General features: G+C 37.7%; 1 protein-coding gene across 2 annotated transcripts; it reads left to right on the top strand.

Moving 5' to 3' along the window:
• Positions 1-24: 24 nt before the first annotated feature.
• On the top strand, positions 25-14,061 carry tfap2b (transcription factor AP-2 beta). Of its 2 annotated transcripts, none has more exons than XM_079887969.1 (7): positions 25-258; positions 2,524-2,976; positions 4,367-4,424; positions 6,294-6,513; positions 6,761-6,879; positions 7,458-7,599; positions 11,983-14,061. In XM_079887969.1, the coding sequence occupies exons 1-7, from the start codon at positions 178-180 to the stop codon at positions 12,281-12,283; spliced, it is 1,374 nt and encodes a 457-aa protein (XP_079744095.1). In that variant the 5' UTR covers positions 25-177; the 3' UTR covers positions 12,284-14,061. The 2 variants fall into 2 exon arrangements, with proteins under 2 accessions (XP_079744095.1, XP_079744096.1); XM_079887970.1 differs by lacking the exon at positions 25-258 and adding an exon at positions 1,737-2,140 and having other exon boundaries at positions 11,983-13,969.
• The last annotated feature ends 9,817 nt before the right edge of the window (positions 14,062-23,878 follow it).

The raw sequence follows: 23,878 nt of genomic DNA, 5'->3' as shown, positions 1-23,878 counted from the left end.
CAACACACTTAACATTAGACATTCACTGTATCAACTGCGCTACAGCACGAGCACACACGCAGAGGAACACACTGAAAGGGAATCGGTGATTTTTCTATGAGCTTTACGTTTTCACTGAGTGAGTGAGAGAGAGAAAGAGAGGGAGAGAGAGAGTTGAGATCTTCACTCTTCACATGAATGCACTCGTTATACAGGGATCAGCGCGCGAACATGCTGTGGAAACTGGTGGAAAATGTCAAGTATGAAGATATATACGAGGTAAAGAGAAGATATTACAAACTGCATCCGCATCTGTGTTGTTTCACTGTATGGTTTATTTATATAACGACAAAAGTTACGCTGCATTTGGTCGTGATTTGATTTGATTTTTTCTTAAAATATTTGTCTATTTTTTATATGGGGTTTATGATGGTTATTACAATAATGAAGAAAATCAAATGATAAAGGTTTAATAAAATAAAATAAATAAATATATATATATATATATACAAAAGATATTGATAGGCCTATACATTTATTAATATAAAATCATTTTGTCATATTTTACTTCGGTCTTTTCTATAATTCTTGAATCCATTTTACCATTTTATTGTGTAGTAACTTTTAGCAGGTTACTTTAAAAATATTTTTAATATGTTTCCTGGAGAGTTTTTGACATTATTACCGTAAATGATAGCCTTAGAAATGTGTTAAAACCGCGTTTTTTGTGTTTAAATCGAGGGACGCTTTTACACATTTGTATTGTTTTTTTATGCATTGAATTAGATATTTTAAGCATTTAAGCATTAGCATAAAACAAAAGAAAAAAATAATTATGCACTGAAAAATGTTCTTGAGACTGTGCAATAGATGTATTAATAAGAGAGAGAATCGCGTCCAGAAAGGAGAGGACGCAGAGTCACGCGTGGGAGTCCCGTGGATTCCCCTGAATGGTCTCGAGCTCGTGGGAGAGACTCGTGGTGGTTTTTGGAAAAGCCTCGCGGGATGCCGACCCAGAGAGTCACACATGGCTTTTCTCTCACAGTCACCGTCACGCGCGTAATTAAACACTTCGACCCCAGTCCGTGAAATCGACCATTATACGAGCTGTTTAATGGGGCTCCATTAGTGGGGGACTTTAAAATGTCACCCGGTGAAAAAAGTACATTTTTTAAACCTGCTTCTGTTTTGTTTTTTTACTTCAACCATTTTTTTTTTTGGTTAAACCCTATGATCTAAACCCCGATGATGCATCGAAAGTGCTTTATCATATTAGTGCAGTGCTGTTACCGTCAAGTTAATGTTTTAGTGTGTGTCAAAGACCTGGGCCTGCTTAAACACTAGTATGGAATGAGTATGGAATAATAAGAGCATCATTTGGCTAGTTATGGTGAATGTTGTAGGCTATAAAGACTGTTTCCCCCGAATTAAGATTTTTTTTTCAAGAGGTAAACTGACATGGCTTCTTTTTATAAACTCAAGGAAAATGGTGGAATCTGAATTTGCGATTGTGAGTTTGGGATGGTAAGTGTCAGAATAGCTATAGTTGATGTAGTGGTTATAATGCATATTAAAGTCTGTGAGGATATAGTGCTTGTGAACGAGGCCTCAGTCCATCTGCCCTGTTCAAAGCAGCTGATTCCGGAGATTCGTTTGTTCTGGCTGGAGATAAATGGACTCTGCACACACAACAATAACAGAAAAGACAACAATGGCAAAAGAAAGAGGTCTAGACCCGTGCATACCGGACCTCAAACAGAGAGGGGAATAAAACAGAGCACGAGTGTTTCCTCCTCCTGAATGAACGTCACTTACAGCAGCAGCGCCTTCACGCTCCGCTGCTCTCCACTGCTTTAAGTATTCCCGCAATATTAGAGGAGTCATGAATAACAATTATTCTGAGGAGGTGTAGCGAGCGAACGGACGGAGCACTGCGCACTCTGGATCGGGAACAGCACAACCGAGACCTGGAGCAACAGGGTTCCCATACGAGAAGACATTTGAGCTGAAAAAACAAGTTTTTGTTCCGTGTGTGGTCATGAGGAGTTGAGAAAGGAGCGCGTTTCTTCAGGCGAGCGTGTATCGTGCTGTCGCGTGTCCTTCTGCTCTCCGCGAGCTCGCGCTTTCCGCACAGATGTTAGTGCACACGTATTCCTCCACGGTGAGTCTGAGAACACCAACATTGTTGCGTTGTAAAACGCACTGTGGGAAAGGCGACGTGTGGCTTTTAGTCTACTGATTATGTTGCGAGTACATAGTTACCCGTTTAATTATGACTTTGCCCCATTTTTTTTTTTCGTGATGTTTTGAGGAGTTATATAGCCTACAGTCGGAAAATATTAATATTTTAAAAGCTTATGTAGGCTACTTTATAGGATCGCTACGGACGCCCATATGTTGCTAAATATCCTTTCGATAGGCTATTGTTGGATCCGGTCCAATGACATCCAAAAAAAGTTGATTTTATTCCTCAAATAGAACATTAAAACAAATGTTTGCATAGATTCGCATGTAACCGTGTTTATATTCTCTTCCCGTTTGAAGGACCGCCATGATGGGGTACCGAGCCACAGTTCCAGACTGTCCCAGCTGGGTTCGGTCTCTCAGGGTCCGTACTCCAGCGCTCCGCCGCTCTCACACACACCGTCCTCGGACTTCCAACCACCGTACTTTCCCCCTCCGTACCAGCCGCTGCCGTACCACCAGAGTCAGGATCCGTACTCGCACGTCAGTGACCCGTACTCTCTGAACGCTCTCCACCAGCCCCAGCAGCACCCATGGGGCTCCCGTCAGCGGCAGGACGTGGGCACGGAGAGCGGAGCTTTACTCCCGCAGCCTCGAGCCTCTTTACCGCAGCTCTCGGGTCTGGACCCCCGGCGGGACTACTCGACCGTGCGCCGACCGGACGTGCTGCTCCACTCCGCACATCACGGGCTCGAGGGCATGGGAGACGGGCTGTCCCTTCACGGCCTGGCGCACGGCATGGAGGATGTGCAGGTTGGTTATGATTTATGATTTTTGGCTTGGACAACCAATCCTTTTTTGAGGACACACTGTAAAAAAGAAAATTTCATTCTTTGTTATTATCACAACATTTTTTCTTTTGTCAAATCAATTTAGATAATTTATGTGGTTCAGATAACATGATATTGTGTGTTTCTGTAGATTAAAGCAATGTTTTTAAATTTCAATGTATGCTTAAAATGTTAAGGCAACCAAGTTACTTAGTACTTTTTAAGTTAAACCAACAATATTTTTTGTACAGTGTAGAAATTGCACAGAGGAATAAATCATTTGGGATTTTTTTTTTTTGCAGTTAAGACGAGTTAATAATTTTATTTAACGAATTCATTTAGTTTAGTTTTTTTCCATACTGTTTTAAATAATTGCAGTACAGCTCTATTATGACAATTCTGTCGCCTATATTTTCAGGCTGTTTTCTGACCTGTTGACATTTTCGTTGACATGTTACAGCTAAATATTTGAACAGATTGAATTCTTTCCTGAACAATATCCTATTAATAAAATGAGTCCAAACTATCTTATAGTAGCAGTAGTGGAGCTTAATATTTAAAATACCCTAAAGGCTTGCTTGATATTCAATAATTTGCTGTCGTGGTAAACACATTTTAATTGGTTATTTTTACGTGATAAATAATATTTAAAAGGATTAAGGAAAGAAAACTTGTTAACTGAAAAGAATTGTTGCAATGGAATGAAAACATTACAAACAGCAAATCTGTTAAGGCTTCGTCTAGGTTCACATTTCTAACCATCTGTTTTTTGATCAATATTTCTCTGCACACATCATGTCTGATTTCGTCAATTGACAAGTTTCTGGGTAATATACATTTTTAGCAAGGCCTGTCCCCGTTCAGTTGACTGGATAATGACTGTCTGACTCTCTTCCCAAAATAATTATAAAACTGACATCCTTTCCTTTTTTTTTTTTTTTTTTTTTTTTTTTTTTGACAAAGGGAGATTTTGTTTAGAATGTATTATTTTGTTTCAATTAAATCTAGATTAGTTTACGTTTCCTGACGAAGGCAGGACAATTAATGAAGCTCATTTAGAAAACTTAAATGGAAAATTGTACTTCTGGACAAAACAGTGGGAAATATATATATATATATTTTTTTTTTACTTTTTTTTTTTTAAAAGCAAAAGTTCAATTGCTAATGTTAACTATTTGGATCCGAGGGTTTTTTTTTTTTGCTCCTGAAATGTATTTTTTTATTATTTATTTTTGGCAATGTCTCTGGTCGAATTCACTTTAATTTTTCTAAACTAAACAAAATGTCGATGTCCTGAAGTTATCTGATTTTTTATTATTGGTTGTGGCTTTTGTTCAAACGTTAAATGCTTTCACATTATGATGTCTTTTTAGGCTTTGGAGGACGCAAACGGCGGGATGAACGTCCTGGATCAGTCGGTCATTAAAAAAGGTAAATGAGAAAATAGCTGGAAGAATTATGTCAGTATTTACGTTAATGTGATACTTTTATATTTTCAATTATCAACAGCACCGTTTTGGAAAACGAGCAGGTATAAATAATCACTGCTTTATGGATTTAGGGCAAAAAGTCATTTCAGGTGAACACACCTTAGCACACCCCTTTACGCATGCGCTGAACCACATCTGGTATTCAAATGATGTCACCTGGCTATTATCTTAACTTTGGACGCCCATTCAAACCAAGTGGAATTGGAGGCCATTAAATATTATTTTAAAATCACATAGGCTAGCTACTGTTAGGAACGAACTACAACGTATTTAGAAATAAATGTGACCATCGTTGAAGGCGTAAGTTCTTATCAGATTTTATTCATAGGCCTATTATTAACACAGTAGAGCAAATTCCAGATTTATGTATGTCTATCTAAATTTTTCTTGGACAAAAATCGGAAACATGACTCTGTAAAATCGACATTTCAGCACCACTTTGTTGACATAATTTCTCCACGGAGGTTTTGACATATTTACTCTGAGATAAGGCGTTCATGCAGTCATAAGAGCTCCAGCAACACTCCCTGGGCTCGTGTTAATATGTGTCCGTTATGAGGGACGTTTGCCGGTAATTTAGTTAACGGAACACGGGCCTCCCAGAAGAGAAGGCCTTTAAGTGGGAGCTGTGATGGATGGTTTTCTGAGCACAGATCTCGTGAGCTCGTTTACAGCTCGTTTTCTCTATTATCCCCTGTAGAGATCTCCGCGGGCACGCGCGCTCGTTACCCCATTAGCGCTTAAGTTAGTAGACGTCCTTTGACGGTCAGCGTGTTTTTTTTTTGGGGGGGGGGGGGGGGGGGGTGAAAAATAAGTGGTTAATGTTATTAGCTTGTGTCCATCACCAATCGATAATACAACAAATGAGCGTAGTAGTGTTGAAATGCCAATGTGGAAACAAAAGCTGATAGGAAAGTGTGACTGAATTGGGGGAAAAAACCCAATCTCAATCACATTGAATAGCCTAGCCTACTATTATTGCTAACCTCACAAACTGGACCATATAATCCACATTCCTTTTCAGTATAACACCATTGATGATAGCTATATAGGCAACATGCTAAGATAACATCATTAATTGAATAATAACAATTGACCCTTTCCGCATTTCCGGGTTTCTCAGAAGCGGAAGTCGTCATAGCTGGGTAAACTTTTGTAGTGGTGAATGAGAGACTAGCTACATTAAATATATTTTTCGTGTTCCCATTTGCCCAAAAAACAAAAGAAAAACTCTATAATAGTGTTTACACAATTACATTTCAAAAGAGGGAAAATAACTCCCACAGCGCTGTATTAGAAACACCCTTAACTATTTTTTTTTATTTGATGCAAAGGTAATGTAACAACATATAGTGTTATAAATGTAGGCTACATAAATGTTTGTTTGTTTGTTTTTTAAATAAAGGATTTACGATGCTGATGACCGTTAAAACCTCCATTAAAAATGCTCCATAAACTGCAGGCTTTCCGCGCTTGTTTGAATTTCTAGACAATTCTGGCTTGCTTTCTATTGAACGTGGAATTAACGTATGAAAACAGGAGCACGCGCTGGCAGCTCCGGGCGCGTGCGGGGTGACCCTGGCCAGCCGAGGGCTCGAGCTCACGGCGCTTTCATGTGCCAAGATTTTACATTACATAATATTCTCACAGGCTGTCTGTAACTAGTCTAGACATTGTTTTAAAATAGTACCACCTCTTGTTTTATCGTCATTTTGTGAAGCAAGTACACAGCTAGTGTAAAGCAGCAGTAGTTAGGCTAAATGTGAGTTTAGGTCTATAGCTCAATTTTCTGTTTGATTCTCTCGCACAGTTCCAGTTCCTCACAAGAGCGTCGCTTCTCTGATGATGAACAAAGACGGTCTGATCGGCGGGATCTCCGTGAACGCGAACGAGGTTTTCTGCTCGGTTCCCGGACGCCTGTCGCTTCTCAGCTCCACATCCAAATATAAAGTCACTGTTGGCGAGGTCCAACGACGCCTCTCTCCGCCAGAGTGCCTGAACGCTTCTCTGCTTGGCGGGGTTTTGCGGAGGTGAGAACATCATATCCGCCAGAACCCATAAGCAGTGTAGAGGTCAATGCATTAAAGACAAAAAACATTCAATTAGAAACTCAAACTGTTAGCATTTTCTGACTTAGCGTTTTTGTTGTTGTTTTGAGAGAGATAAATAGTTGTTGTTTTTTATTACTGCCAATAAGAAATCTAGTTTTGAATTAGCCTACATTTTCATGCTGTCAATCCGTAATGAAACATATCTAATTATTCATTTTCTGATCAGAGCGAAGTCGAAAAATGGCGGCAGATCACTGAGGGAAAAGCTGGAGAAAATCGGCTTGAATTTGCCCGCGGGGAGACGCAAAGCAGCGAATGTCACTTTACTGACGTCTCTAGTAGAAGGTAAAGCAGGACATCTGACTCTGATTCCCATGTTCACTGATTCTTTTCTTCATGTCCTCGATTTTTTACTATGTGTTTGGGAGTTTAGCCTCATCAAATAATCACCAATTCCAATGGAAAACTACTTCTTTTTTTAAATCGGAACGTTGTAGTTTATCTGTTTAATCGTGCATCTTGAATAATTGTATAGGCTACAATTTAAGCCTAAATGAAAATTTGGACATACGAATGAACCACGATCATGATGCAAAATGCAATTTTATTGCTTTGAGAGTTTCTATAATCTGCTTTTCTTATTTTGCTTAATGCAGCGCAAATAGTTAGCTAACAAATGGAAAAGCACTAAAATGAAATTTTACCCAGTATAGCTAATTTCATATAATTATTGTTGTGAGTGACTGTCTTATTGATGCTGCAACACAATTTTTCATTTGGTTAATATCTCCCTCCAGTTGAGTTCAATTGCAGCTAGGCTACTACGGCTGTAATTTAGTAGCCTATAAAATATATTTTATGCGAAAATGTGCAGTATCCCAGTAATTCCCTTTTACTATATTGTATTTATTTTTCATTTCCAGGAGAAGCTGTTCATTTGGCTCGGGACTTTGGCTACATTTGTGAAACTGAATTTCCTACAAAGGCCGTGTCTGAATATCTGAACAGACAACACACAGATCCAAACGAACTGCACTCGAGGAAGAACATGCTTCTCGCCACAAAGTACGTAGTATACGTGTCACAACGTGTTTGTTGCATGCTTAAGTGATATTTATGCATTCGTTGCTTTCACTGGAAGCTGGGAATCGCTTGAGCAAATGTGTAGCCACATTTAGAGGTGAATGCGGAATCCATCACGGATTGCTGGGGAGTGTGTCGTTTTGATGGCTGTCCGCTTAGTGCCTGGTGCGTTTTGACACGTTTAGCTGGTTTCTAATGAGGCAGTTCAGGCCCAGCAGAAACACGCGTCTCTTATCCATCTTAGCCTGGCACCGAGCTAGAAACTCATTATATTTAAGTGAAATGTTTCAAGTCTTAAAGTGCCAGCTTTCCCCTTGAAGTTTTGCCTAAGGTCATCCCTCCTCCCTCGCCTTTCCTTTCACAGTCTGTCTGTCAAAGTCCCGTCAGTCAGCCCGCGCCCGCGCCCCCGCCCCTGCACGCGCCTCGGGCACTTCGCGCGCTGCGCTCTCCCGACTGGACAACAAGACTGTTTGTGGTTCTGAGACGTGAAAGCGAATGTGGGTCAAAATCTGACAAGCCCAGACAACTGCAGATGCCGCAGCAGGGCTCTGCAACACTGCCAGTTGGAGGCATTTGAACTGTTTGCCACAAATGACCTTTTAGAGATTGAAGTGTGATCGTTCGCTCGGATTCTTACGTTACACCTCAATGCATTATTATTATAATACGAACAGATTACACAAGTACGTTTGGGTAGCCTACGTGCTGTTAAAACCATAAGAATTGAATATGCATTCATGTTTTGTCATGCATTTTTTCAAAATATTTACAATGAATCAATTGTAGGCTAAATGACTTCAACGCTGCAAGTGTTAAAGAGCAGAAAATATGAATGATCTTGCTGATAATATTAATATAGGATCATACTTTGGTCACAATACTCACAAGATCCATATTTAAACTGTAAGCAGACATGAGGTCAAATGTTGAAAGGTCATTAGTATGTCAGGCCATCTGGGCGCATGGCTAAAAGTTCTGCCTGTATTTTTTTCCCTATTTGATTCCCCAAAGCAAGAAAGGCATGAATATTTAGTGCACTACCTCTTTCAGGAAGTGAAACACGCTGAGAACGGCATATTCCGCTGTAATGACAGATAAAGACACTCTCCCAGTAGACTGGAAGTTAAATTGATGGCTTTATTCTAATTTATGGGCTTTGCTCTCAGAAGCAGAAATATGCAGACTTTGCTCTGATGATATAAAGTTCTGTATCTCTTTTCTCACGTATGGACAATGAACTCTGGGGAGTTTCATTTAAAGTAGATGTTACACTTTTTGTTAAAAAAAATGGGAAAAAAAATATTTTGCAGAAATATTTTTGGAGACTTTTTGGTCACAATGTGATTGGGGGATGAGACATAGGTATTTTACCCATGATTCCCAGGGACACAACAGAGCTACTGAACCTGTCAGAGCACCTGTTTTCCTAAGTGTTTTCTATTACTCAAGATAATTAAGAATGTCTTAAACAATCACATCATGATTATACGAGACATTGAGACACAAACATGGGTCTGATACACAGTAAAAAAAAATGGCTAGCTTGCTGCCTTAAATTAAGTGAGTACAATCAACTTGCATGTTTAAGTCATTTCAACTTAAATTGCAATAAACTGAATTTAAAAAATAGTTGAATCTTGTATAACATAAAAAAAGTTCTTTCGATGAGTTAAAGCAATATAAAAACATGTTGTCATAACTTATTGATCTTTTTTATTTTACAGTGCTTTTGCAATCTCTCGTTTTTTACTGTTTGATCAGTGAGAGTCTGACATATTGAAAGTTTTCATTAATTATTTTCTAATTCTATCTATTTCATCATAAATGTCCAAATGCTAAAGTCACAGTGTTGGTAATTTATGGATGAGGGTTTTCAGAGTTATAATGTGGCTTTGATATTATGTATGAGGTTCTCCTTTATAATCAATATTTCACACAAAGTTAAAAGAATATGTAGATTTATATATAAAGAAATAAGTAGGAATATCCATGGCAGTAAGTTGACAGCTTCTGTTGTGGGCTTTTTAATAGAATCAGGGTTGGCGTCTGTTCCATTTGACTGTTTAATTCAACTTATGACCTAAATTCATTTCTTTAAAAATGTATACTGTAATCCATGAGCGAGCAGGTCGCTTTTCCTTAACTGATACAGAAGATCAAGCACAAACCTTCTGATATGTTCTGATAAATGTGAATAAAGAATTTGTCATGCTTGATGTGCCAGGAAAAATGTGATGGCATTCTCTGATTGGATCACAGCTGTGTAGATGGTGAAGGAATTGGATAGGAAACAGTTAATACTAGTGCAACTGTGATTGATCCTCAAACCCATGACTCTTGCTATAGGCAGAGCATGTTTAGACCCCACACTGTCCCATTAGCAAAATGTTGTGCATTTATTGGCGTTTTAAGTCAACATTATTTCAGAATAAGAAATGCAATTCCTGTAGTGACCTTGACCTGAGACAAGCAACAATACATATTTTCTACAATACAAATAGAAAATGAACATATCATACAAATTGTTTTACCTGGCAGACAGCATAAATGAAATTTAGTGCATTATTAAAATCTTTAAAGGAGCATTTGGCTATAACTTTTCCCTCACACTCTTAAAAATAAAGGTTCTTTACTGGCATCTGTGGTTCCTAGGGAACCTTTAACGTCCATGGAACCTTTCTATTCCACAAAAGGTTCTTTATAGTATAAAAGGGTTCTTTTGATTATTAAATGTTCTTCTCACTAAGAAAACAATTATTTTAAAGTCCAACTGAAATCAAAATTGACCCTATTTACTTTGTTAGCGCATATTACTAGTCTTGTGGTGAAAAAATTAATCCGTGCAAGTTAATACACAGAAAAAATTTGTTTGCCGTCGTAATCTTTAATCAAAGTCTGAAAAGTTACTTCCGGTCTGGAATGGCGTCTTTTTCTGATGACGTAGGTTTGACGGCTTGGGTTGGGAAACGCTTAACCACTCCCCTCAAACCGTTAGTCTGTTATGAGCAGAGATGGAGAGGAGGAGCGCTAGAGTAAAACCCTGCCCTCTGTTCAATATTCCGTTTCACTGGGAAAAACGTCACAACACTGGAGAAAAGTCGTTTGCAACTTCCGGTTCACGCGGACTTTAAGAACCGTTGACTGAAAGGTTCTTTGGGGAACAAAAAATAAATGGTACTTCTACGGCTTTGCTAAGAAAAACTTTAAGTGTACACTTAGAAACAATAATTAATATATAAAATATATCCTTCTATATGATGAGAAATGATTGCATAACACTTTCATGTTTAATGGGTCATTTATTTTTTCTAGTGATAAAATGTTTATGAGCTGTTTTATTGAAAAATTAATTAAAACAAAATACAAATGACAGAACCTTTCCTTCTAGAGTGAACAAAATAAGAATGTTTAGTGACCTTGAACAGACACTCCACAGGAGACAAGCAACAATAAACACAACAATACCCACAATACACTCTTAAAAATAACGCTTCCAAAAAAAGGGGGTTTCACAGTGATCCCACAGAAGAACCATTTTTGGTTCCCTAAAGAACCTTTTTTTTTTCCTTAACATTTTAATAATTCAAAGAAAATTGTCCACTATAGAAGAACCTTTTGTGGAATGGAAAAGTTCCATGGATGTTAAAAGTTCTTCATGGAACCATAAATGCCGATAAAGAAGCTTTATTTTAACAGTATAGTACTAAAAAGTTATCAGACAGCATATGAATTTAGTGCATTATTGCATTGTTGAAAGGAGCATTATATTTATTTCCACTGTGAGAAGTAATTATTGCTCATAAGTGTATTTCACTTCAAATTAGCCTCTAATTCTTCATTTATAGTATTCAATAAACTCTCTGGCCGCCATCTCCGGCAAGATTTCCTCGTAATTAAACACAAATTGTCTCTCTTGTGCAAATTTCTGTGCAACAACAAAGCGTCATGCTAGTTACGGTCCAGTCCATAACTGATGTTACATCCATCGTATGATCTATCTGATTATTCATAAACAGATTATGCTTTAACACATTCGGTTACACTTTATTTTAAGGTGTCATTGTTACAGTGTAACTATAAGTACTGAGTAATATTAAGCAACTACATGTACTTACTATAGGGTTAGGGTTTGGTTGAGGGTTAGTTGCATGTTATTATGCATAATTTACTGTTATTACTATGGTAAGTACATGTAACATTATGTAACAAGGACACTGTAAAATAAAGTGTTACCACACATTCTTTACAACTCCTCGGGGAATATTCAGAATAGCTCGTCTATGGAAACGCAAGAAAGAGAAATGAATTTTGGCTGTTTCTCTGGATGGTCTGTGATTTGAATCGTCTCTCTTCCTCTCTTCTCAGGCAGTTGTGTAAGGAGTTCACGGATCTGTTGGCTCAGGATCGCACTCCATTAGGAAACTCTCGGCCTTCGCCCATCCTGGAGCCAGGAATCCAGAGCTGCCTGTCACACTTTAGCTTCATCACGCACGGGTTTGGTTCTCCAGCCATCTGCGCCGCCCTCACGGCTTTACAGAATTACCTGACTGAAGCCCTTAAAGGCCTCGACAAGATGTTCCTGAACAACCCCACTTCCAACCGACACACATCTGTAGACGGACCCGGCTCCAAAGGCGGAGAGAAAGAGGAAAAACACAGGAAATGAACTGTGGAAATACGATATCAAGGAGGCAGAGTCATTGGAGATGTTCAGAGATTCTATAAACTCTAGTTTTATGACATTGCGTTTTACATTCTGGGTTGAAGATTGGACAAGAGATCACGGGAAAACGAAAGGAACGATACGATACGATACGATACAAGAGACTGGAGGACACGAGTCTGCCGTGACACGTTCACCATCTTCATCTCATTGGTGTGCGAGTGTGAACATATTCAAGGAGTGTTTGTGAGTGTGTGTTTTTGTGTATAAACGTTTGACACTTGACATGATGTTAGACGCAGGCTGTCCTTTACACACATGCTCATGAATCTGATACCTAATATTTGAGTGTTCATCGGTGTAATGGCCAGCACATGAGAGGACAGGTTTGCTTGGGACATTGGTGGAGACACTTTTAGCTACTATATTTAATTATTCTTATTATACAAAATTATTGGTGCACAGTTCTGCAATATTAAATACATTCCATTCAGCCTTCGCCAAGACTACAGTAACACAAATTCACACAAACATCTGTCTGTAAAAGACTAAAGTGGTTGTTAAGTGAAACAGTTGCTCCATTGCTTGAAAGAGAGACAAATTATTCAAATCTAGGAGATTTTATTGCATTTATTGCAATGAAATTGTGTTAGCCAAAAAGAGGCTGTAAATGTGCTATACAATAAAGCATCACGCTAGTTACGTTACAGTCCATCACTGATGTTACATCCATAGTATGATCTATGACAAAGATTCACATATACATTATAATCACAGCAATTCATTACAAATGAAGTCCCCAGACTGATTATTCATATAAAGATTACAAACCAAAACTCTGAGATTTAACATAGTCTTTCAAACACCTCGGGCAATATTCAGAATAGCTTGTCTACAAAAATGCAAGAAAGAGAAATGAACATGAGAGCAATTTTGTATTTTTTGGTTGTATTTCTTTGTATTTGAAACTGCTCATGCTAGTGCTGTCTGTCTTGGCCATTTGGTTGTAAAATCGTGAGGAGCCAGGACATTTTCAGCAGGTTACTTTTAACATGGCAATCATCTTAGCTGACCAAATGACATTTCATCTGTTGCTTATGTATTTTTTTAAATGTATACTAACATTTACACAGACTTAAATCAACAAAGAAAACACATTTTATGGCCTAAATATGGATTATTTGTTTTACAACCCTACATCATCTGAATGGAAGCTTGCTTTGACCGTGGTGTTGACAGCGTCAACAAACAAAAAAAGACTTTCGAAAACAGACTTAAAAAGAGTCTGCATAAAACTGAGGAAGGGACAGGTGACCGCGCGTGCTGGGACACGGCCACGCGCAGCTTTTACGCGCTCACCTCTACCGGCGTGGGCGCGCACTTTCTCAGTCCCGCAAGCTGGATTATAGCCTGTCTGTCAAAGTTAATATTTGGTTTACTGTGCGAGGAAGGCTCTTTTATTTATGTTTGTATATATTTATTTATGCTTAATTTAATGGGCGTATGTACATAGGAATAGACTGGGTCGTCTATCTGTGACTGTCTCTGTGCGTGGGTGAACGCTTGTTTTAGATAGCATCTTGTATTTTTTGTTTCATAGATACGGTGTTATGTGGTGAAGGCTAGAAGTTGGTTCTTGTCTGGTGATTTTCATTTACCTCGAAATAAGAATAAAACGTGTTTTATTGTAGTTGTTGCAGTGTGGTTGGTTAACCCCGTTCTTGTTTCATGCATAGACCACGTTTATGTGACAGTTCAAAAACGTTTATTAAAGTAGTTTTAATAATAAAAAAAGTGCCTATACGTCCATAATAACTATTAAATATCAGATTAATAATATGCTATGATCACGGAGCCCTATCATTAGTAATCATTTTATTTGCATAAAAGTAAATTTTTAGACAAAGTCGATCATTGGATTTGCAAAGGATAGGCTATTTTATTTTATTTTATTTCAGAAAAAACAACAATATCAGTTTTTTTTATAATTAGTAATTAGCCTACAGAATTTAGAAAATAAATTATTTAATCATAACCCTCCAAAATGCATGTTTTCACCCAAAGCATGCCTGAATGTTTTCTTTAAACTGTTCCTTGGATATTTATTTTGTTAATATACTAACAGAACTAAGGGAGTAAATACTATGAGAAATAAATAAACTGCATTCAATTAAATGTCAGTGCTGTCAGTTGTATTAATAAATATTAGGTCAGAATGACTTTAGACCTTAAGCGTAGTTTATAATCATAAACGGATCAGCTGAAGATTGAAGGGGATATTTGTAAAAAAAAATATATATATTAAAACGTAAAAATCGGTCATTAAAAGACCTTTAGGCTAAAATTATTGTGAATATTATTATTATTATATAAACATCTCGTAATATTTTCATTATCAAAACACTGACTTATAATGCAATCAGCAGAACGGAAATCAACAAAAATCGGAAATGAGAATTCTGATTCTGCATTTTCCTGTCTCGTTTTAAGGCAAGCAAAGAATGCCAAAATTGATCGAAAACAATCCCTTGAAGGCGTGTGTCCGCGGTCGTGGCAGTAAAGTGAACTCATATCCCGGCCGCAGGTCAGACCCCGCGCGCATCAGCTCGCGCTGGTGTATTTAATGCGGAGGAGCGCGTGGCCTGCGGGTTCCGTCGCGTGACTCGTCATGCGTGAAGTATTGTGACCCAGGTGCAGCACCCGCATGTCCGCGAGCGACGTGGATCTCGACGAGATTCAGAGATTTCTCTTCAGCAGAAAAAAAGACTAGCCTCCCTCTTACCCACGGGACCTGAAACAACACAAGCCGAGATCTTTCATCCTTCCCTCGAACTCGGTTCTCATTACCTCTAAAAGAAAAGAAGAAGAAAAAAAAACAATAGGCTACAACAAAAGCCCATAAGACCAAACCCATAGCCTATCTAATATCACTGATTTTTATAGCCTACTCAATAATACTTATTGACTTTAAACAATAGCTGTTTTTTAATCATATAGCCCTACACATCTAAATTCAGTAGATGTTTTTCCCAGAGCATAAAAAATAAAATGTGCATCAGCAAAATGCCTAATGGGCTATAATACCAATAGCCCACAGGAAAGCTCCCTGATTGTATCAAACAGCTGACACAATTTTGAGCTCTTTTATCCAAAGTTGTAACCAAACATTCATGATTGGTTGAAGCCATATAGGCTAAGTTGAAAATCGGTCATTAAAAATCCATTTTATCCTTCATGATCAAAAGACGTAAGGTAAAACACAATGGCATGAATACAATGCCAAACATAAAATATCGATTGCTTGATAGACCTCAGGCCTGACTTGGTCACTAAAATGGATCTGAGGTGGAACAGACTAGGCCTATTGCGTCCTAAAGACTAAAGGTTGTTGTTTTTTTGTCTATTTTTCATCATCTTATTTTTTCGGGATGAGAGGAGGAAGAAGAGCTTTGTCTGAGCTTTCAGGTCCCAGTGCTCGCTGTCACGCAATGGACTGTAAAAATGGTTTATCCAGACACGCGCCGGGCGCGCGTAATTCCTGCTCGAGGCGGGATGACCGCAGGCAGCGCGAGCCTAACTGATCAACCTGGATATTTCATTATTCATTAATTTACTGTTTAACCAATCCCGCTCATTATCACGGGAGCGGCTGGCAGGATCCGACCGTTCGGCGGCAGTTGGTGTCAGGCGTGGAGAATTGGCCCATTTGATCCTGAGCTGTTTTTTCTCTCTCTGTGTATTATTATTATAGGCTATTCAACATCCCGAAACAGCTCGAGATCGTCATGAATAATAAGCAGCGCGCGAGCTTGTCAAAGCCCGTTGAGCGTGACACAGCCTGTGGAAAAAATCGAGGCGTTTTTAATATAACCCCCACTTCAGTCACTATTTGGAAAAGACAAAACAACACGCTGATAAACAAACGGAAATATGCGATTACTACGGCAATGACACGCGTCCACAGTGGACGAGGAGGACATCAAAAGCAAAGTGTCTCATCGGGCAGTTTAAAGGTTCCGTAAGCGATTATTTTGGAATAACAAACACATGCTCCTCTACCTGAGATAGCACTGAAATAAGTGTCCTGAGATATCAAATCTGCCTCAGGCAGAGGCCCGCCCTTTTAGCCAATAAGAAAACTTTAACCAATCATAAACGCGCTTTATCTGTCAATCATTTTGCGCGCCCTCGTGAGTGAGGACCCTTTCCACACACTGTGATGACGTGTTTGAACGGTCATCAGCATGTACATCCAGCAAAAGGTTTTTTAAATTCTAATATTTTTTTAAATGTAGATGTAAATGTATGACACTATACTTAGTAGCCTATTATATTACTTTTGCATTAAATTACAAAAAAAATAGTTTACGCTGATGTGAGGGCGTTTCTAAGACTGGCTGTGGAAGTAATGGTAAAGTTGACATCTTTCTCTCTTCTGACTGCAGTCTCTCTCTATGTTTTTCCTCTTTTTAAAAATTGTGAAAATACTATATATAGCAAATGGGAACACACACACACACACACAAATTAATGTAGCCTCTCATTCACTGCTATAGAAGTCAGTGACGACTTCGCTTCTGAGAAACCCGGACATGTGAAAAGGGTCCATTTTTAGTGAGAGGGCGAGAGATTAAATGGATACATGCAGTTTTTTTTAAAGTATTACCAAATTTAGCAAAATGGCATTTTACAGCACATTAAATAATAGCCTACAACACAACAATAAGGCTTTGTTATCGTTCACTTTGATGAATGTGTCTAATGCGTCACAAATGAATAGCAATATAAACTGACCAACAAACTGAAATGGCAAACTAAGTGTAAATTTGTTCTATGGCAGTTAATATAAGCTAATACTCTAATGAGAGTTAGTTGACATGTAGTTGCAAAGTTACTTATTGTTAACAGAATGTTCAAAAGGGACCATTAAAATAAAGTGTTACCAAATAATCTTTCTACAAATTAAAGTAGCCTATTTATAGTAATATTCACAAAAAATATCACATAATGCCCATGCAGAGACCATCACAGCCCTTAAGAAATGGCTAAAGACGTACACTTGCTAATAAAACAGGCACTGCATTTAAACAATCTAGAAAACTGCTTTCATACAAATGTACTTTTGAAACTCTAAATTGCAGTATTATTGACTCCTGTTTGATAAACCGCTTGTGAGTTTCTTCATTTGTAAATGGCTTTGGATAACAGCATCCTCTAAATGACTGAATGTAAATGTAGGCCTCTTGCAGTAGTGAATGGTTAATCAATGTCATCTTTCATTAACAGAGCATGATGTCATTAATGGTTGTGGCGTACAGTCTCTGTATGCATAACTTCAGTTCTGTTTAATGCTTCATTGAATCAAAACACCTCCCATGACCTCCTCATTCACCATGCTTTTACCCCAGCTCTGCATCTTCCTTCCACACTGCGGTTCAATGAGAGTTTCAAAGCAAGGAACATGAAGAAGCTCACTCCAGGTAATGTTTGATTTAAGATTCTCCAAGGGTTACTTTAAGTTTTGCATTGAAGTTAAGCACAAAGAAAGGCTATAAAGGTGTTTGTTTGTTTTGTAATTTTCCAATACGATTCTCCAGGTATAGCAAATACAGACTCATAAAAATACACACACAGTAATGCCTACCAATGCGGTACTGGTTTTATTTGATGTGTGTTTGTGGTTTTGGCTCATTGGGTTTGTGTGAGTAAATGATTGATAAAGTTCAGCTTTGATGTTTCTTCTCACTCACTCACACACACACACACAATCATAAACAAGATATAGTGTTTTTCTCCTCGAATTTGCTTTGGGAACTTGTCATTCTCAGCATCTCAGCTGATAATACACACAGAGTTATCAAAAGTTCCTCTCTTAAATTGTCAATTAACTTTGTGGAATTATCAGAAAATAATTAATTAATTCGCCCAAAAATTCCTTACACTAAAAACTTATATCCATTTTTGATCCTGAAACATTTATGGCATTGGATTTAAGATAATTCCACCTATTCAATCTAAACTAAATATTTAAAGGGATAGTTCACCCAAAAATGAAAATTCTGTCATCATTTACTCACTCACCCTCATGTTGTTCCAAACCTGTATGAGTTTCTCTCTTCTGTTGAACACAAAAGAAGATATTTTGAAGAATGTTGGGAACCAAACAGATGATAGCCATTGACTTCCATACAATTTTTTTTCCTACTATGGAAGTCAATGGCTATCAACTGTCTGGTTACCAACAGAAGTGGTTCGACACAACTTGAGTAAATAGTAGTGTCAGAATGTTCATTTTTGGGTGAACTATCCCTTTAATTTTTCAAATGAACTTCTGCAATACTTTAAAGTAATTAAATGAGCAAAAAAAAAACGAAGCTGTTGAATTTACCAAATGTATAGCGCTGATTCTGTGATCAGGTCTGTGAATGCGTGTGTGTTTGTATACTTACATGCAAGTTTGTGAGTTAGCAGCTGCTGAGACAAGAGAAAAACAGGTCAAGGTTATGAATCCAGAAAACACTCATTCTTCTCAGTAACATATAAACATGCAGAAACAATCTGAGCCATCACAATCTAAAGGATTAGTGTAGGCAACAATGAAAAGTCTGTCATCATCTCCTCACCCTCCTGGCGGCCTCCAAACTCCTGGTCTTTTCTATCCAACCAAGGCAGGCATATAGGACAGGAGAGAATACTTTATTCAATCCCTGGGGGAAACTGAGGCATTGCAGCGCACATAAATTGCACAACAGGAAAAACAACAACAAATGCAATACAAAAATACAGAAAGAGAATTACACAAAAAATTGATGTAGGATATACTATGATACAATTTTCACTTAGAAAATGCTAGTAAACATCACAATTAATTACAAAGAAATGCAATACGCATTGATTTAAAATGTTACAATTTCGAAAGACTGAAATAGTATTTTCTTGTAAAACATACTCCAATATTCTTATTCAATATAGTGGACAATAACCAGGGGCAGTCAAGCTTCAAAAAGGACCAAAAACATCAAAAGATAATCAGTGAATAACAACTTAAATTTCTGTCTGCTTATCATGCACAACTATGATTTCAGAAGACTTGGAATATATATAGCGTATAGTCCTATGGAATATTTTTATGATGGGTTTTCTGTCCTATTTTGAGTTTCACATCTTCATGGACACTTAATGTTTTTACTCAATGCAGAAGAGCACAAATATGGAGCAACATGATCATTTTTAGGGTGATTTATTCCTTTAATCTTCAAACAAAAAGAGAGACGTTTGTGTGCAGAACATGTTCTTGCACGTTTCATGTCTCACCTGTGCTTCAGGTGTCTTAGTGTGCTTTGTTTCTCTTCAGGCATATACTTCATTTCCCAACCTGCACCACTGGACTTGCTTTTGTGTGTGTGTGTGTGTGTGTGTGTGTGTGTGTGTGTGTCAGAGAGCCTGCAGGTCTAACTAGCTAATGCATTGGTGATCTCTCTCTAGAATGCCCCCCCCCCCCCCCAACACACACACACACACACACACACACACACACAGACACAGACACAGAGACACACACTGCCTCTGTGGGTGGTGGGGGAAATAAAAATGAACGTTCACAATATATAGGCCACTGTTTGAATATGTCAAATATTATCCTTGTGCTTATGGTGAGCTTTATAGTGTTTGTCTGGAACAGTCTGTTGAACATACAATTATAAACTCTGATGAGATGAGCAAACTCTCTCTCTCTCTCGCTCTCTCTCTCTCTCTCTCTCTCTCTCTCTCTCTCTCTCTCTCTCTCTCTCTCTCTCTCTCTCTCTCTTTCTTTTGGCTTTGCCGCTGTGACCTTGTATGCTGACTAAATCCATGCCCTTGGCTACTATTATTTACACATGGATGGATGAACACACACACACACACACGCGCGCGCGCACGCACACACTCACACACTCACACACACACAAACCAAGGCACTTTTTGGAACTTAGGTTGGTTGAATATGTGATGTTATGTGTGAAAGCAGGTAGAACACCAAAAGTTAGTTCAATCAAAACCTCTTTTTGGGGTCCTCAATTAGAAAATAATTAATAAATAAAATTTAAAATAAAATTTAAAAATAAAAAAGCTTAAAATAAATGCTGTTCTTTTGAACTTTCTAATCATCAAAGAATCCTAAAAAAAAAAAAAAAACGTATCACAGTTTCCAAAAATATATGTATCACAACTGTTTTCAACATTGATAATAATCATCATTAGAATTTCTGAAGGATCATGTGACACTGAAGACTGGAATAATGATGCTGGAAATTCAGCTTTGATCACAGGAATAAATTACATTTTAAAATATATTCGAATAGAAAACAGTTATTTTAAATTGTAATAATATTTCACAATATTACAGTTTTTACTGTATATTTGTTCAAATAAATGCAGCCTTGATAAGCAGAAGAAACTTCTTTCAAAAACATCAAATCATATGGTAGTCATTTAAATATTAAACTTGTGCATAAAAAATGGTCACTGGAATGTGATTTTTAATTAGTACCGTGGAACATGAGAATATAATTGTAAATGTGTGTGTGTGTGTGTGTGTGTGTGTGTGTTTGGTTCTCAGCAGTGCTGATGTCCAGCAGATGTATATCTTTGGCGACGGCGTTCCTGAACACTGATTGGTTGTGACATTGTTTCATGGAACAAGATGCTCAGCAATGTGGACAGCATATATGTGTGTGCATGTGTGTGAGTGTTTGTGAGAAAGTCTCTCTCCCCCTCTGTGTGTGTGAGATGAGGATGTCTTGTGAAAGGCCCATCTGCCCTGGTGTCTGCCCACCAGTCATCCTGCCAGCACAGGCACTGCAGCGGACGCCTAAACTCTCTGTGACAAGGACCCCTAGAGTGCAGAGTGCCACCCAACATAAACAACACTGGCACTGCTCTCGCATATGACAGCCTGCGTGTGTGATTTCTTTCGTCCGCTGCGTCTTTTTACCTCTTCAGCGTCATTCAGATTTTTCAGTCATTTCTACTTTTACTTAAATATATTATGTCATTTGCACTTAATCAGTTTGTAGTTATTAAAAAGACTTAGAGCTTTATGTTAAGTGTTTAAATCAATTGATAAAGCTATTAGTCATCTTGGATAAAGTGTTTACTAAATTAATAGAATCTTCCAATAGAAAAAGTCACCTTCCTATTCAATGGAATTGATGTGTAATCGTCAACACTGGGACACTAATGCCTCAATAGATGTTAAACCTTAATAAAAGCCCATTTATGGTGTCATTTTGTATTTGAACTCCCTCATTTTTCTTTAAGAAGTTTATAGTGAGGCTCTTACAATGGAAGTGAATCCGTAAACATTCAAATTCTCATTGTTTCAATGAATAGGATGTTAACAAAATGCTGGTAAACATGAATTTACTATGAACAAAGCTTACTTTCTGTCTATAGTTATATACAACTTTGGTGCCATGACAGGTAATACAAATTTTCACAAAAGAATCAGTGCAAGTGCATTTACATTTCTGCTGTTAAATCCACAGGCTCTATTCCACTTCCATAAAGAAAACTAGGGATGAGTCAAATTTTAAAAATTGGGTTAATTATGCTACAAATGCTACAGAATGAGCTTTAAAGGGACAGTGCCCCCAAAATGTTAAAACATCTCATTTACTCATCCTTATTTTGTGAAATTCATATTATTATTTTTTTATCTTTCTGTGGAAAATACACACACACACAGTTACAAAATTGATAACATGCATCAAATGTCCTCCATGAAAAACATTCCATATAAGTTCCAGTTTAAGTATTCTGTTTTGTCATGTCAGTGGAACATATTAAAGTGAAATGACTGAATGATATATTTCTTTTAAATACATCATAGTAGTCTCTCCCAAAACATAAAGACAATCTAAACAGGTCAACCAAGAACTTGTGTCGGTTATTTCTGTCCTCTGTCCCAATGGGAACAATGAAAAGACCATCAAATGAGATGAGCAGCAGAACATTACAGTGACAGTGTGTGTGGAGTGAAACTTCAAGCACTGTTGGAGAGAGTGTACAGTTTTCATCAAATTCAGACCTTGCGTGTATCAAAATGTGAGTCTCCAGTAAACTGGAATGTGATGTTGTCTTTTTTCTCCTCTTCTTTATGTGTGTGTCTGTGTGTGATTTGCACATTCAGGTCATTCTCTGTCAGTCTCTGTCTGAACTCTGATTGACAGCTGCAGTCATGCTCCCTCGGGGCAGCTTACTTGCTCCTACATGAATCTCTCTTTCTCTCTCTCAGTCCATCCCTTCCTCATTTTCCTCTTTCTCTCACTTCCTCTCCAGCACATAAACTCAGTTTCTCATGTCAGACAGTGATTGATATGTTCCTGTATTTACAGCAATCAGCTCTACACTTCTGCCATCATAAAACACACATGCTTAAACACTTCTACTCTACTCAAAGTCCCACTGGGGAAATTCTCCATCGTGATTAAGAACTCACAGAAGGGACCGGTAAAACTAAAGCAAGCTAATTATATTAAGATATCAATTAAAATCAAGTCAAAATTCATTGATCAAATTCAAAACAACACAGTAGACAAATGCATGACAATTCTGCAAATAAAAAAAAAAGAAACCTTCAGAGCCCCCCTCTCCCACACACACACACACACACACACATGCACAAAGTAAGATTAAGGTCAGATTGAAAGAAGTCTGTTCTGCTCACCAAGGCTGCATTTATTTGATCAAAAACATAGTAAACCAGTGATATATTGATACTTTTTTCCAGGATTTCTTGATGAATAGAAATTGTTTGTAACATTATAAATGTCTTTACTGCAATTTATAAACAGTTTAATGCATCAAACATTTACGGTATAGACATTGCCATAGAGTGACAATAATGCTCACAAAGGCAACTTAGCACATATAAAGTGACATATGGCATATGTGTTTTCTTGCACTGCATGGAGAAGGTCCTTTACCTGGAGGCATGACCTTCTCAAAGGCACAATATTCAAGATTTGTGGATTAAAATATCCAAAAACCAGTAGAACAATATTTTGTTGGCTTGTGTACTTGCATTATCCCAAATGTTTCCAAACAATGTTTAATTAAAAAGAAATCAGCAATTTTTAACCAGTGTGACGGCCCGTATCATATCTGCGTGACCCTTGATTTTCGGTTTTTACTTCCATAGAAACCATGGAAACACCAAACATGCTTTAATATATTATGCATCTTATTAGACAGGTGAGCAACTTTTTGGAAAACTTTATTAACAGATCATTTTAATATATCTAAACACGGTAGTCTTATTGTTTGAATCTCGTTTTCTTGATTTACCATGAGTTACATGTTTGTACCATGAGACAACACTATTTTGTCAAGTGGCTAAAATATAGCATAATCAGAAAGAGCTTTATTTGTAGTAGGCAAGGCAAGGCAAGGCAAGTTTATTTATATATAACACATTTCATACACTATATGGCAATTCAAAGTGCTTTAGAAAGGAATTAAAATATCACATATGGCAATTCAAAGTGCTTTAGAAAGGAATTAAAATATCACACTATGGCAATTCAAAGTGCTTTGCATAGAAAATAAGCACAAAAT

The sequence above is a fragment of the Squalius cephalus genome (assembly GCF_949319135.1).
Source record: "Squalius cephalus genome assembly, chromosome: 12".
Lineage (NCBI taxonomy): Eukaryota > Metazoa > Chordata > Actinopteri > Cypriniformes > Leuciscidae > Squalius > Squalius cephalus.
This window is presented reverse-complemented; position numbering and strand designations above follow the sequence as displayed.

Coding starts and splice junctions, on each gene's coding strand:
- tfap2b (XM_079887969.1), top strand. CDS start 178: ATGCACTCGTTATACAGGGATCAGCGCGCGAACATGCTGTGGAAACTG. Junction 259..2,523: donor AGTATGAAGATATATACGAG/GTAAAGAGAAGA, acceptor TCCCGTTTGAAG/GACCGCCATGATGGGGTACC. Junction 6,514..6,760: donor CTTGGCGGGGTTTTGCGGAG/GTGAGAACATCA, acceptor TTTTCTGATCAG/AGCGAAGTCGAAAAATGGCG.